The sequence below is a fragment of the Lutzomyia longipalpis genome, chromosome 4, assembly GCF_024334085.1.
Source record: "Lutzomyia longipalpis isolate SR_M1_2022 chromosome 4, ASM2433408v1".
NCBI classification, from domain to species: Eukaryota; Metazoa; Arthropoda; class Insecta; order Diptera; family Psychodidae; genus Lutzomyia; species Lutzomyia longipalpis.
In genome coordinates this window covers 9,004,181-9,021,485 of record NC_074710.1, presented here as the reverse complement: position 1 = coordinate 9,021,485, position 17,305 = coordinate 9,004,181, and the positions used below count along the sequence as shown (strand labels likewise).

At 32.0% G+C, this 17,305-nt stretch overlaps 1 protein-coding gene and 1 long non-coding RNA gene across 4 annotated transcripts; one reads left to right on the top strand and one right to left on the bottom strand.

Annotated features, from left to right (window-relative positions):
- Position 1: 1 nt before the first annotated feature.
- On the top strand, positions 2-16,880 carry LOC129796060 (macoilin-2). Of its 3 annotated transcripts, none has more exons than XR_008751178.1 (10): positions 2-269; positions 3,741-3,885; positions 4,053-4,179; positions 4,346-4,472; positions 8,204-9,394; positions 9,461-9,619; positions 11,623-11,758; positions 11,854-12,025; positions 12,116-12,734; positions 14,072-16,880. XR_008751178.1 is itself a non-coding variant. In XM_055837747.1 (9 exons), the coding sequence occupies exons 1-9, from the start codon at positions 193-195 to the stop codon at positions 12,523-12,525; spliced, it is 2,547 nt and encodes an 848-aa protein (XP_055693722.1). In that variant the 5' UTR covers positions 26-192; the 3' UTR covers positions 12,526-12,670. The 3 variants fall into 3 exon arrangements, 1 of the variants encoding a protein (XP_055693722.1); XR_008751177.1 differs by having other exon boundaries at positions 29-269; positions 3,738-3,885; XM_055837747.1 differs by lacking the exon at positions 14,072-16,880 and having other exon boundaries at positions 26-269; positions 3,738-3,885; positions 12,116-12,670.
- LOC129796289 (uncharacterized) lies at positions 5,130-6,041 on the bottom strand. Its single transcript, XR_008751206.1, has 2 exons — positions 5,764-6,041; positions 5,130-5,693 (listed from the first exon to the last, which is right to left on the bottom strand). It is a non-coding gene; the product is annotated as an uncharacterized LOC129796289 (long non-coding RNA).
- Positions 16,881-17,305: the final 425 nt, after the last annotated feature.

Here is a 17,305-nt window from a genome sequence, read left to right as displayed (position 1 = left end):
TTTCTGCGCTGTCACGAGCTGTCAGAAAAGTTTTTGTAGCGAGCAAGAAAAACGAAGTAAGTTTTGGCGGAGTGAGGAAAAAAACAAGAAAAAGGTGAGAAAAGCGCAAGGTAGTGAATTTTTTGGCGTCAACAGTGCACACTCAAGGATACAAACTGTGGATAATCACTGTGAAAAAACCCAGGAAAAGAGATGAAGAGACGAAATGCCGATTGCAAACTAAGGCGACCGATTAAACGCAATAAAATCACGGAAGGAATGTACGGAAGGTGAGGAAAAACTTCTTTTTTTGATCGACCCCCGCGACATTTCCATGCATATTCCGGAGGTGCCTTCGTGCACTCCGTGGGGGCACCCTATTTGCGCTGCGGGTGGTTGCCAGATGCGTGCACAAAGAACATCAACACGGGAGGCAATGCTGGGGGTTTGTTGAGGCTTCTTCTCCTACCAAAATGGCTGGCTGGCTGTTTTCTTGCATTCAAAACTCTCTCCCCGTTCAAATTAGGGCCCCCCTCCGCGCCAGCGACCGCGTGTAGCGGCTTCTTTGCACACCATCGTGCACCACCGGGCCCTCATGGGTCATTCTCAGTGCTCTCTTCGGCCCCCTTTGGACAATTCCCCCAACAGCTGGCTGCAGCTGTCCGTTTGCCTCTCTCGCGAGCACCTTGGCCCCCCGCCCGTTCCTTCACAAGAGGGCCCCCTCTGCTGTGCGGCAAGAGGGGACCCACGATGGGTCGAAGAAGAATGAGAACGGAAATCCAGCAGCATCGCGTTTGTGCACGACAAAACGCGAGAGGAATAGCCGTCTTGCAAAATGTGCAAGAAAGTCCATCCGAATTCATCGCAATGAGCAGCTGCGGCTAAGAGTTTTTGTGATTCTCATGTAGACCACACGACCTAATTAGAGCAAACATTGAACTTTGTTTATTTTTGGTCTTTTTGGTGTGCGGAAAAGAACACAAAGAACTTTGTGGAGAATTCTCTTACCCCATTTAGACAGAAGTGACAAAAATTGAAGCTTTATTGCATTATTCTTTTGATTGTTTTTATCTGGTTTAAAACAACAAAAGGAATTATTGATTTCTCTGCAAACAAAAGCGAAGGTAATAAATGTTAACCTGCTCAAGACGATATAAAGTATTGAAAAGTATTTTTTTTTTGTAAAACACTTATAATTATTCTTCAATTAGGTAATTATTTTATTGAAATTTCTATTTTTTATATTAATACAAAATTATTGAAAAAAGTACTTTGCAAGATTCAGTCAGAATGAGTAACCAGGAACTATAAGAATGTCTTAGGGGTAACTGGGGTTAAATGGTGAATCGGAAAAAAAATAATATTAATATCTCAAGAAGCAGGGGGAGCTAATCTGTCTAATTTTATCAGTAGTTGCACTTTATACCCCTGCCTAAGCCTAAAAAGTTTCATAATAATTGATTCAATGTTTTGGCTTTTATTTGAAAAACAAATTTTTCGAACCTCAAGGTGTTCGAACAAATTAGGTTTTGGTGATATGTATTCTGCAATTTTTTTTATCCAAATGCATTTTTAGATAGAGTAACTATTGCTCAACACGAATCTAATCTGAATTTTCCAAAAAAAAAAATCCGATTTTTCCCATAGAACATTGATAGTAAAAAGTACCCCTTGGGGTAAAATGGTAAATTTTATGTTTTTTTTTAATAACTTTTTAAATTTTTAAAAAAAATATTTTTTCCTAATCAGTATAACTATTACATACAGTTTAGGATGTTTGATCACTCACTATTATCAATTTTTATAAACTGAAAAATTTAGAAAAGAAATTTCTTAATTTAAACATTTTTTTTTATTTTTGTATTTTTTTTTTATTAAAAAAAGTTGTAATTATTACATAAATCTCTCATTCTCAATAGATATTATAGTGCCTTACTAAAATAATTTCATTAAATTAAGATTAGCGAATAAAAAACGCAATTAACTGTTTTACCCCAGGGTTTGGAAAATGGACTGAAAATGCATTTTTCCGTTGGGATAAAAAACAAATTGTCTGAGACAAAGTTGTAGCTCAGAAAATTTGCTCCATTTTACCCCAGTTTCCCCTACTTATAACTTTTTTTTAAGATCTTAAAAAACTTAAAAGTTTCTGCTCATCAAAGTGATAAAAGAATTTCATAGAAATTCACCTTATGTAGGTTATTTTTTATCATATTGAATTCCTTTTTAATCTAATTTAATAATTAAAATAAATGTTTTTAAAAACAAAAAAGATCTATTTAAGTTACTTGGGGATAACAATAAAATTTAGAAAAACATATTTAATTGCCTTGTTTTCTTGTTCTCACCTCAATTACATATGAAACGTCTTATTTTGTCTTTTTTGCTTAAGTCTATTTTGTTTGTTTTGTCATTTTTAATAGCCATGAACTTGAATGTTTTTTATGATAAATTTTCATAAGATCTTAGATACCTTACAAATACAGAGGATACTATAATCTTGCAAGTAGATGGCGCTTGCTATCATAAATGGCGGTAGTTTCATCCTCATTCAATTACAATAGCTGTGAATTTTTTTTAAAACATGTTCATTTAAAAGAATTTTTAACATTAAAATGCAAATATTCTTAAAGAACATTCCAAAGAAATGTTCTCAAAAAAAAATTAAGAATTTTTAATGAAAAAAGAAAAGACAAGAAGAACTTTATAATTTGCAGCCCAATTGCATAATTCACCTACATTTTGTTGACATTCACAAAGCCAAGATGTGAATTCTCACACACCTATAAATACAGCTGATAACACCATTTTTTTTCTTATTCCTCACGCTCTTGTTCCGAGACTGATTAGAAAAATTAAAAATAAAATATAGAACCATAAACATAATCAAAAAAAAAATGAAAATCTTGCGGTGAAAGATAAGAAAGAAACTTTGTGTGATTAAGCGCAATGGGAAAGTACTTTGTGGTGCATTTTTTTTGTCGTGTGGATTTGTTTCGATTTGCGGGAAATTGTATTAAAGACAATTTGGCAGAATAGGGGCGGGGGGGAGGGGTGATATTGTTGTTCGATTAAAAAAGCGTCCTTTCCGTTGGCATGGTGCCAGGAAGAAAAATGCCTTCATCGTATACTGAGAATCAGCAAAGATGAGAGAGTATTAGCAATCAAAGTCACATAACCGATGAGATTTCGAAGGGAGGAAAATTCGTGGATATTTGTGGAGTTGAGATGGCAAAGAATCTGCTGCACTCGTTACAGTTCAAAGAAGAATTTTGTTGAAACTGTCTTGTTGGGTTTTCCATCAAAGTTGAGAAAAACTTGTTTAAATTCCAATTGGAAAGAAAAAAAAATATTCGAAGTTATTTGCAAGGTCTTATTAGGCACAGAAATGGTTAGAAAACGTTCACAGGATTAAATCATTTTATAGTCGTTTCTTTTAGTTTGGTGGTGCAATAGGTTTACTCACGTAAATCGGTTAATTTATTGGGTCGTTGGTTCGAGACCCATAGCCTCCAATTTTTTTTTTTAACTTTTTTGTTTATTTTTAAAGTCTTTAATTTTAAAGAAAAAGTACTAAACATGTTAAAATTAAAGAGAAGTGAAATCATCAACGGAGACACCCCATATTTCTCCTTCCGGACCAAAAAAAATTCTATACCAACGGACCCTTAATAAATCTCACACTAAACCACCACTCTGTGATTTTTTCTTGTGGATTTAATTACAACAAACATTTCTCTCTCTATTTCTTCTCCCAGCAGCAATACAATATTGTACATCAAGTTCCTGCTACTGTGGGCCATTGTGATTACAGCCGATTTCATGTTGGAATTCCGTTTTGAATTTCTCTGGCCATTTTGGTTGCTTCTCCGTTCCGTTCATGATTCTTTTAAATTCAAGGGACTGGTGAGTAGGACATTTTATTAGTTAGACTAGACTAGACACATTACAAAGTGTCAGATGACCGTAAGAGATGCAATTATATTGTCTCACAGAAGTTTTTTTTTTATTTTGTGTGAAGTAAGCAAATGTGAAAAAAAATGAATAAATTCCATCGTTGTCTTCCTCTTCAGGCTTTTTCCGTTCTCTTTGTGTGCATCGCCATCACATCGGATCTCATATGTTTATTTTTTATACCAGTCCATTGGCTGTTTTTTGCAGCAAGCACATATGTTTGGGTACAATATGTGTGGCACACAGGTGAGACGAGATATTCTTCCCTTCTTTTAATACAATTTTTTTTCTCTGTTTAAATTCAACTCTTTAGCATTTTTTTTTGTAAACTTTCGTATTCATGAAGAATTTTATTTAAAATTATTTCATTTTTTTTTTCAATGTTTGTGTATTGTCTTTAACGTTCCAACAGAGAAGGGCATTTGCTTACCAACAATTGTATTGTGGATGCTTTTCCTGTACATCGAGGGTGCAATTCGCTGGAAAGATAGTCGGCATATGCCACATTTGGATCTCTGTCGACCATTTGCTGCCCATTGGTAAGTCCAAAATTGCATTTAAATCATTTTATTTTATTAATTTTTGAATATTTTGAGTTATTTCTGTGGATTTGTTTGAAGGTTTTCGGTCAAATATTAAAGAAAACTTTGATTTTTTTTTAATTTATTGAAAAATCTTGATAATAAAAATTTTCAGCTTTTAAAAAAAAAATCTAAATATTGAATTTATTTGAAATACTTGACCAAAAAATTAAAATAAAAGTCTTCACTTCAATTTTGTAATGAAGTTCTCTCAATAATCAAAAATTTTATCTTAAATATTAAAATTTTTCTCAATGAACCCTGCTATTCGAAAATGTATGAAAAATTTCAAACACTTTGAATTTTGTAATTTTCCACAAAATTCAAAACTTTGCTATTCGAGATTCTATGAATTTTGAAAGTGAAATGTCAAAATTAAGAATTTCGACTGGTCTAAAGAAAATTTCCTAAATTCGTATTCGGGATTGTCTGAATTTTGAAATTTGAGCTGTCAAATTCTTTGAATTTATGAAAAATTTCAAAGGTGCTCAAGAGGACCTTTGAATTTTGTGGATTTGATTATTGAAAGTGAAATACGTGAATTAAAATACCCAAACCTTACTTTTCACGTGTATTATCAGTTGTAATGATTTACAAAAACGAGAGTCAATCAAATCGATAATCAATTAATTTATTTTTAAAATAATTTTTAACATGATTAATCTTTAAATTGGAGCTCTGATTGTTCCGGAATGTGGTACAACCGTTACAATTGGATGTTCCCCAGCATAATACCAATCTTGTAGCGATCAGGGGCAAATCCCTGGACAATTGGGTTCCACAAGTCGTGACTTATCCTGCCGCAGAAGGGAATGCTTCTCGCGTACCATGTCCTGCCGCGGGATACCCTCCTTAATGTAGACTATCAGCGAAATTTCAGCTTCGAGAGCTTCAAAAATTGCCTTTAAGGCATGCGGGGGTGGCATATAGATTAGGTACTGTTGCTTCGCAATTTGTTGCCTCTTTTGCTTCCTTCATCGTATTGAAGATGGGAAGATTTAGATGAGTCTTTCCTCCTTTTCCTGGCGACACTCCGCCAAACATCTTCGCCCCATACTCAATGGCCTGCTTGCTATGCAAGCTGTCGTGCTTGCCCTGCCCGTGAATCCCTCACAGATCACGCGAGTCTCTCCCGTAAGGATTAAATTCTTCCGGGTGGCATACCTTCCGAAGAGTTTTCTGGAGAAGAGAAATAGGTTATGTTTACTCATCTTAAATTCGCGTACCACAAAGCCATATTTTCACCTACCTTCACTTTCTTCCAGAGAAATTTTCACAAAAACGTGTATTTTAACGAATATTGGGATGTTTTTCCGTATATTTTCCGGCTTTTCTTGCTGAACCACGCACCTCCGCACTTTCTTCCAAACACAAAATTATGAAATTTGACATTAGACCAGCTTTGAATTTTTACAATTTTCAACATGGTCTAAGCTTCAAAATCCAAAGAATTTTCGAATAGCAAATTAAGTATTTTTGTTGATTTTGAAAAATTTCAAGTTATGAAATGTGTTTATTTTCCGAATAGCACTGGAAAGTCACAATTTTATAAATTCAGGTGCAACGAGCTGTGAGCTAGTTTTGTTCGTTTTTTTAATGTTTCAAAACATTCGTATTAATGTTTCGTTGCAACAAATTCATCAAAGGAACATTAATGCTTTTTTTGATTGTCTACAAGATCGTGTGGGTCAAAATTGTTTTCTCGACCTAGGGCAACTCCCATATATTGCTGGATAGCGTTCTTTTTTTATGGTTTAATAAAATTTCTTTTAAGCAGTAAAAATTGCATCAAAATTTTGTAAAGACTTTTAGGGTAATTTGCAATGATTAAATTCTTCGTCAAAGCACCGCTGCTAGGGGGTCCAGCTTGTTTAACCTTAATTATAAATTCTTAATATGAAATTGATTTTTTTTTATAATATACTTTCTACGAAATTTTCTCACAATTCTTCTCACCCCCTCTTCGTCTTTTATTATCTATATTGTATGGATATCTTGTGAATAATTAAATCAAATCCACACTGCTGGGGCAATTTACATGCGGGAACTTCACCAAAAGAGAATAAAAAATAAGAAGGAGAAAAAAAGTCTATCATTGATGTGAAAAAAAGAAGAAGGAGGTTGATGTTAAATTGAGATCTATTTTTAATCTTCACGCACTTTTTTGTATAATCTCTCCGTGTACTTCAACAACTTCTCTCTCCAATCATTAGCAGCACATTTATGCGAGTGCTCATGGAATTGAAATTCAATACTTGGAATGAATTGAATGCATTGACAAATTTTTTTATCTTCTTATCTCGAAAATTTTTATTTAAATTTTTCATGATTTTGTTTTATTTCTTATTCTATTTAATTATAAAAAAAATATTGAAGCTAAGAAGGAAAAAGCATTTAGTCTGGAATTTAAGTGAAACGCAGGAAAATTTTTAGTTGAAAAACTACAGAGAAAAAACAACTTTTGGGGGTATTTTCCACAATTTAAAACGGGTGATAAAAGAGACGAGATTTTATTTAAAAATTGGCAAATAAACATGCATTTAAAATCGAGTATTACTTGGGTTATTAGCAAATGTTTCTTCTTGTTTTTGTAGATAGTTTTACGTTGCTCAAAATTAATATAAGTTAGGTAGGTACTCTTATACCTCTCAAATACAAACTAAGTTTTGGCGAAATTCTCTACATTTTTCTTTTATCCAAATGCATTGTTAGATAGAGTAACTATTGCTAAACACGAATCTAATCTGAATTTTCAACAACAACAAAATTATCCGAGTTTTTCCGTAGAACAATGATAGTAAAAAGTACCCCGTGGGGCAAAATGGTGAATTTGGTGTTTCTTTAAAATAAATTGCATTGAATAGAGAGTAAGAAAATAAAAGTTAAGTTAAGGACTTTATTATAATATTTTTTAATTTTTTTTATTTAATTTTATTTATTTATCTTATTTTTATTTTTTTTATTTGTTTTTTTGAAAAATCATAACTTTTCGGTGAAATGTGCACAATTTCACTGTAAACCGATTTCCCAGATTAAGCCCCTGAAATGACGGGCGGAATTCACTACTCAGTCGGGCTTAAAAAAATGATGTCCTTTTTTAAGGGCTACATCCATATTAAAATAAAATTTTAAGGGCTACACAAAATTAAAAAAAATAAATAAATAAAAAATAATAAATAAATAGTATAATAAAGTCTTAATTTAACTTTTAAAAATTTCTTACTCTATTCAATGCAATTTAAAATTTATTTTTAATCAAATTCCAGTTTTTTTTAATAGAAAAATTTTAAGACCGACTTAAAAAACTGACTTAAAACCTTAAGACCAACTTAAAATTTTAAGCCCGACTTAAAGGAATAATGTGATAGATTTTGAATATAAATTACAGAAATTCCTTAAAATGGGAATTGTTAATATAAAAATAATTTCAGATCAAATTATTGATTGGAACGAAAGTTCCGTCTCTTAGTCTTTTTCAAAAGATTGAAAGAGAAGACATGGCTTTTATATTTTTTTTTCAGCAAACGTTTCGTGAAAAATTTCCCTTCTTGTGCTCTATAAATTCTTTCTCATTCCATTTGAAAATTCCCACATTGTTTTTTTTTTAATTTTAATTATAAAATAAAATAAATCAATCCTTCGATGATTGAAGAACAAACAATAAAGTGATTTTTACAAAATAAACACAGCATTGGGTATCCAGTGGTGACTCTGGGTTTTGGCTTCAAGAGCTACGTTGGCTTCCGGATGCGCCAGCGAAAGCAACGTGAGGTGGCGAAAGAGAATGAATTCTATATGCAATTGCTGCAACAAGCATTACCGCAGGAAGAGCCCACGGAGGATGCGATAGCATTAACGGAGGGTAGTAGCATTAGTGTGGCCGCGACGACAGCAACACACAATAATGGTGATGTGCGAAGTGGTGGTGGAAGTAGCACAAGAAATATGCCCCAGAAAGCATTAAGTATAGCCGCCGTGGGTGCAACAGCAACGACGACGACGACGACGTCCAATGGGCATGCCGTGGGGGCGTCAAATGGCGCCGTGTCAAGTGGATACGGTGGCCGAGGGCATCATGGGAAACGTAGTAGCGGTGGCACCGATGGGGGTAGCAGTAGCAGCAGCAGCAACAGCAAATGTGATCTTAACAATCATAGTAATAGTAAATCATCCATAAATCACACATCATATCATCAGCAACAGCTATCATGCAGCAACAGTAGTAGCTCTTCCGCATCAACTTCCGCGGCGCACGTTGGCACCACGACGACGACGACAACAGCAGGGAAAGCAGCCGATAAGGATGTAACGAGGTCATCGAGTGACAGCCTCTCGGGTGGATCATCGCGTGAACGTGATACGTGCACGCAGATAAAGGAGCAGCAGCAGCACAAGACTGAGCGTGCGTCACACGATGGGCAGAGCGACGGTTCACCGTCATCGACAAAGTCATCACAGAGCAACAACAAAGTACAACACAATGGTGGCATTAATTACAATAATTGCAATAGTGGTGAGCATCAGCAACAGCAGCAGGATGTTGGCGATGTGTCGTCATCCACGGAACGTGGGAAAAATCGCCGAAATCGCATGAAGCAGCAACAAAAGGAGATGGCACGAGACAATCACCATCATCATGTTAATGGTGGCATCGATGGTGGTGTCAATGTGCACCAGACAAATCACAATCAGACATCACAGACACTTCCCCAAGTGTGTGAGTCGTGCCTCCGACTTGAGGCTGAGATGAAGAAAATGCGCTCCGATATGGGGCATATGAAGCAAATTGAGCATGAATTGCGGCAAAAGGTGGAATCATCGGCCACAATTAAATCCTGCCTGCAAGCAAAGCATAAGGAGAATGATGAACTAGAGAAGAAGTTAGTTTCTTTTGTTTGTTTGTTTGAAATAAAATTTTTAAATACGTTTTTTTTTTTATTTCAAAGAATTCAAGACCTCAACAACTCGAGGCACGTAGACAGGCAGAATTTGCTGAATGCAGAAAAGAGACTCGGCGAGGAGCGACGACAGCGACTCACGTTGGAATCCCAATTGGCAAACGAGAGGAAAATACGAGCGAAAATTGAGGAGAAAGCAGCAAAATTGTAAGTTAAAAAGAAAAACTTTTCTCACTGTTTTTAATTGTTGTAAGAAAATGAGGAAATTCCTCAAAAAAATTTTGGAAGGAGAGTTCTTGAAATTATTTTTTGATTATTAATCTTTAATAATTTGACGTTTCTCGTAACGTTTGATATTTTTCTTATGTAATATTTGATGTTTTCTTAAATTTTACATTTTATTTCTAACTATTGACATTTATTCTAACATTTATCGTTTTATTTTTAAGTTTGACATTTCTTTTCTAACAAGTGGCGTTTAATTGAAACAATTGACGTTCATTATAATATTTGAATTTTTTTTAAATTTGACATTACTCTTCGAAAGATTGACATTTAATTTTAACATTTGACATTCACTTGAACTTGGTATTACTGTTCCGACATTAGATCTTTCATTGTGAAGTTTGACGTTTATTCTAACATTTGACGTTTTATTTTGACGTTTGTCGTTTCTATTCTAAAGTTTAGCGTTGCTTTGTAACGTTTGACATTCCTTCTAACATCTGACATTTTTTTTAATCTGACATTCTTTAAAAATTGTCGTTTCATTGTAAAGTTTGACGTTTATTCTAACATTTGACGTTTTATTTTGAAGTTTAATATTTTTTCTAACGATTGACATTTCATTTTAATGTTTGACGTTCATTATAACATTTGACATTCTTTAAAAATTGTCGTTTCATTGTAAAGTTTGACGTTCATTCTAACATTTGACGTTTTCTAAAAGTTTGACATTACTTTTCTAAAGATTAACGTTTAATTTTAACGTTTGACATTCGCTTTAACATTCCACGTTTATTTAACCCTGGTTTTACTACTCCTACAATTGATCTTTCATTGTAAAGTTTGACGTTTATTCTAACATTTGACGTTTTATTTTGGCGTTTGACGTTTCTTTTCTAAAAACTGACATTTTACTGTAACGTTTGACATTTCTTCTATCATTTGGCATTTTTTAATCTGACTTTCTTTATCAATTGTCGTAAAGTTTGACGTTTATTCTAACATTTGACGTTTTATTTTTAAGTTTGATTTTCTTTTCAAACGATTGACGCTTTATTGTAGCGTTTGACGTTCATTCTAACATTTGAAGTTTTTTTATTTGGCATTACTTTTCTTAAGATTGACGTTTAATTTTAACGTTTGACATTCACTTGAACATTTGACGTTTATTTTACCCTGGTATTACTTCTCCGACAATTGATCTTTCATTGTAAAGTTTGACGTTAATTTTAACATTTGAAGTTTTATTTTGATTTGTATTAGAAGCCGACGTAAAACGTGAATTGTAATTTTTGGAAAATTTTACTTTTCCCCCGGTCAGCGTCGGAAAATCGGAACTCAGTCCAGAATTAAAGGCACAATTCTGCCAGAGCTTTCGGCACAAATCAGTGCCTTCCTCAGTGGCTGTGGAAGGAAATAAAACACAGCCACACAGCCACTGAGGAAGGCACTGATTTGTGCCGAAAGCTCTGGCAGAATTGTGCCTTTAATTCTGGACTGAGTTCCGATTTTCCGACGCTGACCGGGGGAAAAGTAAAATTTTCCAAAAATTACAATTTTATTTTGAAGTTTGACATTTCTTTACTAAAGACTGACATTTTACTGTAACATTTGACATTTTTTTAATCTAACATTCTTTCTTTATCAATTGTTGTTTCATTGTAAAGTTTGACGTTTAATTTTAGTGTTTGACGTTTCTTTTTACCTTTTGAAAATGTTTTTTTTTCTATAAATTCTTTTCAAAATAATTTTTTTTTAATTAAATTATTTTTATTTCAAAACATATTGTAAAGAACTGTCTTAACTTTGAATGTATTTATATACCTAACTACCTAACTTACTCTCTGGCTTCGTCGCTAAATGTACGCAACTTACAGTTTTGTGGAACAACCACTATAGACTCTCCTCTTAAATACCGTTAGCCTTCAAAAGGTTAAAAAGAAGGTTACTAAAGAAAAGACAAAATATTGTGAATATTTTTTTAGAGCTGAATGTGGCGAATCTTGCAAAATGAAGAAGAGACATTTGGAATCTGAAGCAGGACGTCTAAGGCGTGAATTGTCCTTGGCGGATGAGCAAAAGAAATCCTTTGAGCAACAGAATAGAAGATACGAAGATGAGGTGAAATGTCTTTTTTTCTCTTTTTTTTAGGTTTCTCTTTAATTATTTTTGTTTTGTTTGATTAAATAACAAATTATTTAATTCAAACAATGTAGATTCGTAAAATGGAGGATGCACAGCAAGATACGGAAATGCTAATGTCTGCCTTGGCGGCGATGCAGGATAAAAATTCAACACTTGAGAAGAATCTCTCAGCTGAGACGAGATTTAAATTGGATTTATTTTCTGCACTCGGTGAGGCACGACGTGAGGTGGATATTAAAGATTGTAAGTATTTAACATTTAAAAGAAAACTTAAAGAAAAGGAAAAGAACTTTAGTTTTCTTTTATTGTTAATTGTTTTTGTTGTTGTTGTAGCACACATTCGGAATATGGAGAAAGAGATACTAGAGCTGAAGGGTAAGATTGCTCAACTGTTGGCCGTTATGCCAGCAATGCCATCGGCGGAATCCTTCAGTTTGACACCAAACTCTTCAGCTGGTAGCTCAATGTTGCGCCTCAATGATACACCACCACTTATAATGGCACAGCAGAGCCCGAGTCAAGCGCAAATGGGTCTTGGGGCACCCTCAATTATTTGCCAGTTGACAGCAGCAGCCCAGGCGACGGCTGCTGCGGGTGCTGCAATGAGTCAAGTGACAAATTGTGTTCAGCAACAACGTGAGAATCCCAACAATCTCACTGGGAATGCAGCATCAACACTTGATCCCAATGCCACTGCATATACACCCAAGAATTCATCACTTGTGGGTGGTACGGAGGCATGACTGGATCGTCTTGTTTGAAGGGTTAATAAAATACAATAAAAACCCCCAAAATCTTCCATCTGGACACTAACAAAGAAGTAAAGATAAAAAAAAAGAAGAAAACAACATACACCACTCCGTTTTGGCGTTTAGAGAGAGAGAAAAAGAAGAGAAAGAATTTTTTTTCTCTAAGGGATGGATAAGAGAAATGGATTAAATTTTTTATGAAGGTATGTACGAAAATTCTTCATTTTCACACCAAAAAAACTGAATTATTTTTCATTTATTTTTAAAATGAATTTTGTGCACCATTGAGATTTTATAACAGTATTTTCTTAACAAAAATTGTTATTTTATATATTACGAATTTTCTGAAATTTTTTTTGTAAATTTGAAATTAATTTTTGAAGTGATTTCCTATTGTTTTCCTCCCTGATGAAGGTGTTAAAATTCACCAAAAAGTCACTGAAGAATTAGGGGAAAAAGATCGAGGAAAATATAATTTGAATTTGAGGTTATTTTTTCTTGATATTTTATTTTAATTAAAAAAGTAATTCTCTTTATTGAATAGGATATTTATAATGAATTTTCATTAAAAAAAATTTTGAAGCATATGCTTCAGTGCTTCAATCAATATTTTTAATGATAATAATAATTGAAACATTGCAGCATACGTTTTGCAAAACATTGCATGCAAAAAGGATACAAATTTGGAATAATAATATAAATCAAATAAAAACCTTTTAAAGAAAACAAGAAATGATTGCATCATGAAAATTGGACTTTTTATCTAATTAGTTCACTTTAAAAATGTATAAAAAAAAAACATAGACTATTTTGCTTTAATTCATGTTTAAAAAATCGTGTGAAGCACTAGAGCATATGCTTTTCACATTAAAAAGGAAAACGAGAATCGATAGGGGCGTGGTTTTTATTTTTTTTCGGGGATTTTATTTTAATTTGTGAATATTTGACACTTAAATGTTTTATTTTTCATCTTTTATAAAATTTTATTAAATTCCGATCATAAACAAATGTGAATAAATTCCTTCCTTTTTTTTAAAGCCTTTTTAGATTCTTTTAAATCATGCACATTGTCTGAAGAATTTACTTTAAAAATAATATTTCAAAAATTAAAAATTAAGAAAAAACATCATAAAACGTTTTAAAAAAATCTTTTCCTTGCATAATCTCAATGGAAAATGCACAAATTCTTTTGGCCATAATAAATGTGTCCTTTTTGAATACAAAAAAAGGCCATTTGTTCTCAAAACTACGTCCATTTTTTTATTTTTAAATTTATATTAATTTTTTTTATTCTCAAATCATCCCAAATACAAACATAAAATGAAAAGAAAAATGAAAGGTGACTGAAAAACTTTTTCAAACAACATTATTCTGTAGCTCTCAAAATTCATTTGAAAGCTGAAAAAAAAACATGCGTTCAATACAACCTCCCGACTGATTTGTAATTTCATTTATTTTTTTACTATTATTTTTTTTATTTGAGCTTTATTCCTTTTTATATTTGTTTTTTTTTTTTTTGTAACAATCCATCATCCATCAGCGTGTCATCCCGCATTGAATTTTACTCACAAACATCCCCACACAACACACGAGAAATTAAAAAAAAAATGTGTGAGAGTGAGAAAAAATACCACAGAGAGAAAAAAAGTTTTTTTATTTAAATTTTTCAAATAGTTTCTGTGGATTATTTTTTTAATTAAAAAAAATATTGAATCAGTCTCCTTGAAAATAAATGAAGAAAAAAAACAAGAATTAAAAGCAGAGAAAAAGAATCCTTCATATCAAGGATTCAGGCGTCCATTGAAATAAAAAAAAATACTCATCATTTGAAATTTTGAAAAAAAAAGAAAATATTCGAAAAATATGAATTTTCTCTTCAAAAAAAAATTGGGAAGAAAACATATATTGTCCTTATTGTAATGAATTTTGTTTTATCATGAAGAAATAGAGAAGAGAATGAAAAAAAAACAGAAAATATGTGTTCCTGTTCTGGATTATTATTTTTTTTTTAATTGAATTTATGGTACATGAACAGAGTAGTGAAGAATTTCACTCTTAAAAAAAATGAAAGAGTGAAGAAAAAGAAAATGAAATTGTATGAATTTTATTTTTTTCATATAACAACTTTTGTGATATAAATTATAGACTAAAAAAAAAACAAGAAAAATAAGAAAAGAAAACTGAAGAAACAGACTTTTGTTTAGTGTTATTTATTATTATTTTTAATTATTAATTTACTGCAAAAAAAGAAAGATGAAATGGAGAAAATGAGAGACATCCAGAAAAAATGCGCGCGTTTTCAAACGTCCGCTTGATAATGAAATAAAAAAAACGTCCTTCATTGATTTATTGGCAAGACACTTCAGCGCCTCTTGGTCGGAATTTTTAAAACGTACTAGGGGCTGTCAAGTACTACAGAATTGTGTCTTGCTTGTGAATCGATCACAATTAAGAAACAATGATGAGTTATAATTGAGAGAGAGGAAACAAAGTAAAACAAAATATTAAATCATATTGTGGGAGATTCTTTGCAAAGGAATTTTCAGTGAAAAGGAAAAAATATATATATTTTTTTAAATTAACATTTTGAGGATCGTGGTTCCTAACCTCAAAAGTTTAACCTTAATTTTCTCTCAAAAGAAAAGTTTTTCCAAGTTTTCTTTTGACGAACTTGAAGTAATTTAACTTCCCTACATAAAGATATAAAATTTATCACGAAATATAAAATAGATTTCGATTTTGTGGCGATTGAAAAAAGTCGAATTAGCCAGATTGGCCAGCAAAATCCTTCAAGGGTTAAAAGGAGGCTTTTCAGGCAGTTAAGAAATTCAAAAAGAATGACAAATCAACATATAAACTATAATGCATAGAAAAAACACTAAAATATTACCCACAAAATGCAAAAAAAAATATAGGCTGCCATTGCTAATTTTATATCTATAAATGTTTCAAAACATTCACGTTAATGTTTCACCCATGAGTTGTCGCTACGAAATATTAAAGTGAATGTTTTGAAACATTAAAAAAAGGAACAAAATTAGTAATTGCCGCTCATTTTCTTGCATTTTGTATGTAAACTTTGCTGGGTTTATTTTTCTTTGTGATTCCTTTTTGATTCTCTAAAATATATTGCAGATTAGAACTTATGTGTGCCTGAATAGTCTCCTTTGATGATAAAATTAATCAAATTTATCATGAATTATTCTTTCTATTTGTCCATAACAGAAGAATAATTTTTATTTAAAACAAACAAAGTGAATAAACTTTTTTTTTTTTTTCAAAAGAAGTTCCTTTACAAAGTTTCTCATCACGGTATGAAGTAAAAATTTCCACGCACTATAGAGAAGAAGAAAAGCAAAAAAGAATAAAGAACAAGATAAGGAGAATGATGAGAGAAAACCCTTGCTTAATAAAAATTGATTTTGAGATTTTTTTTTAATTTTTACAAAACAAGATTAAAGATTTCAGTTTTTTTTTAATTATAATTTTTTTTTCATTTTTTGAGCATTTTTGCCAAGTTACTTACGCGATGCTTTTTTTTTTTTGTAAAAAGATTTTTTTGTGTAAAAATCATCTCTTTTTAGTTTTGATTTAAAAACTTATTAATTCAAAGATTGAAAAGATTTTGTAAAAAAAAAATGGAAGAAAGATAAAATCTTTGAAAAAAATGATGGCGGAAAGAAAATAAGATGAAGAAAAGTAAAATGAAAAGAATAAAACAAAATATAAAGATAATTTGCACCTGCTGTCCTAGCCGAGATAAAACTACATAAATTTTATCCTTTTATCAATGATGAAGAATATTTAAGTAAATTAAAATGCAATGAAAATGAGAAACTGTAGTAGATTTATGAATGATGAATTTTTCTTTTTCAATACACAAAAGATTTTTTTGTTTGAATTCCTCGTGGAAAAAGAAAGAACAAACACAAACTTCTATCCTCCTTTTATGTCGTGAAAATGATTTAAAAAAAAAGAAATGAAAATGAAAAATTAAGAGAAAAAATAGCGATGGAAAATGTTTTGAAATGAAAAAGAAAAAAATGGGTTTTCACAGAATTTTTAACAATTATTTTGTCTGAACGAGTGAGAATTTCATCTTGTGAGAGATTCTTTATAAAATGAGAAAAAAATGAAGATTTTGCGAGAAAAAAACATGTAAAAAAACAAGTCTAATAGTAGAGTGATGTGATGCTGGTTGTAATTTTGTTAAAAAAAATATTGTGAGTTCGCTCTCTATATGTGTCAATACCTCAGAATATAATCGATAAAAAATGCAAGAAAATGATCAATACAAGCAAATTGTATTTGAGAAAGCCACAAAAATATTAATAAATTAACAGAAGAGATTTTTCTTTGTTTTTCTTATGTTTTTAGGGTTCTTTTGGTGCCTGATGAAGGGGTAACAAAAAGGAGATCGATACGTCAAAATCCATATTGAAAAAAAAAACTTCAGTAACTCCCTCTTCTGGACGGATTAATTATTGACTAACTAAATGCAGCCTAAATCAAAAACTTGAAGTTTGTACGTACACCCCTTGGAGGATTTTGCTGGCCAAAGTGGCCAATTCGACTTTTTTCAAGCGCCACAGAATTAAAATCTACTTAATATTTTGTGATAAATTCTACGTCTTTATGTAGGGAAGCTCAATTACTTCAAATCGCAAAAAGAAAACTTGGAAAAACATTTTCTTTTGAGAAAAAATCAAGGTCAAAGTTTTGAGGTTAGAAACTTTGATCCTCCGGTGTTAGTACACTTTTCCTTCCCGGAACG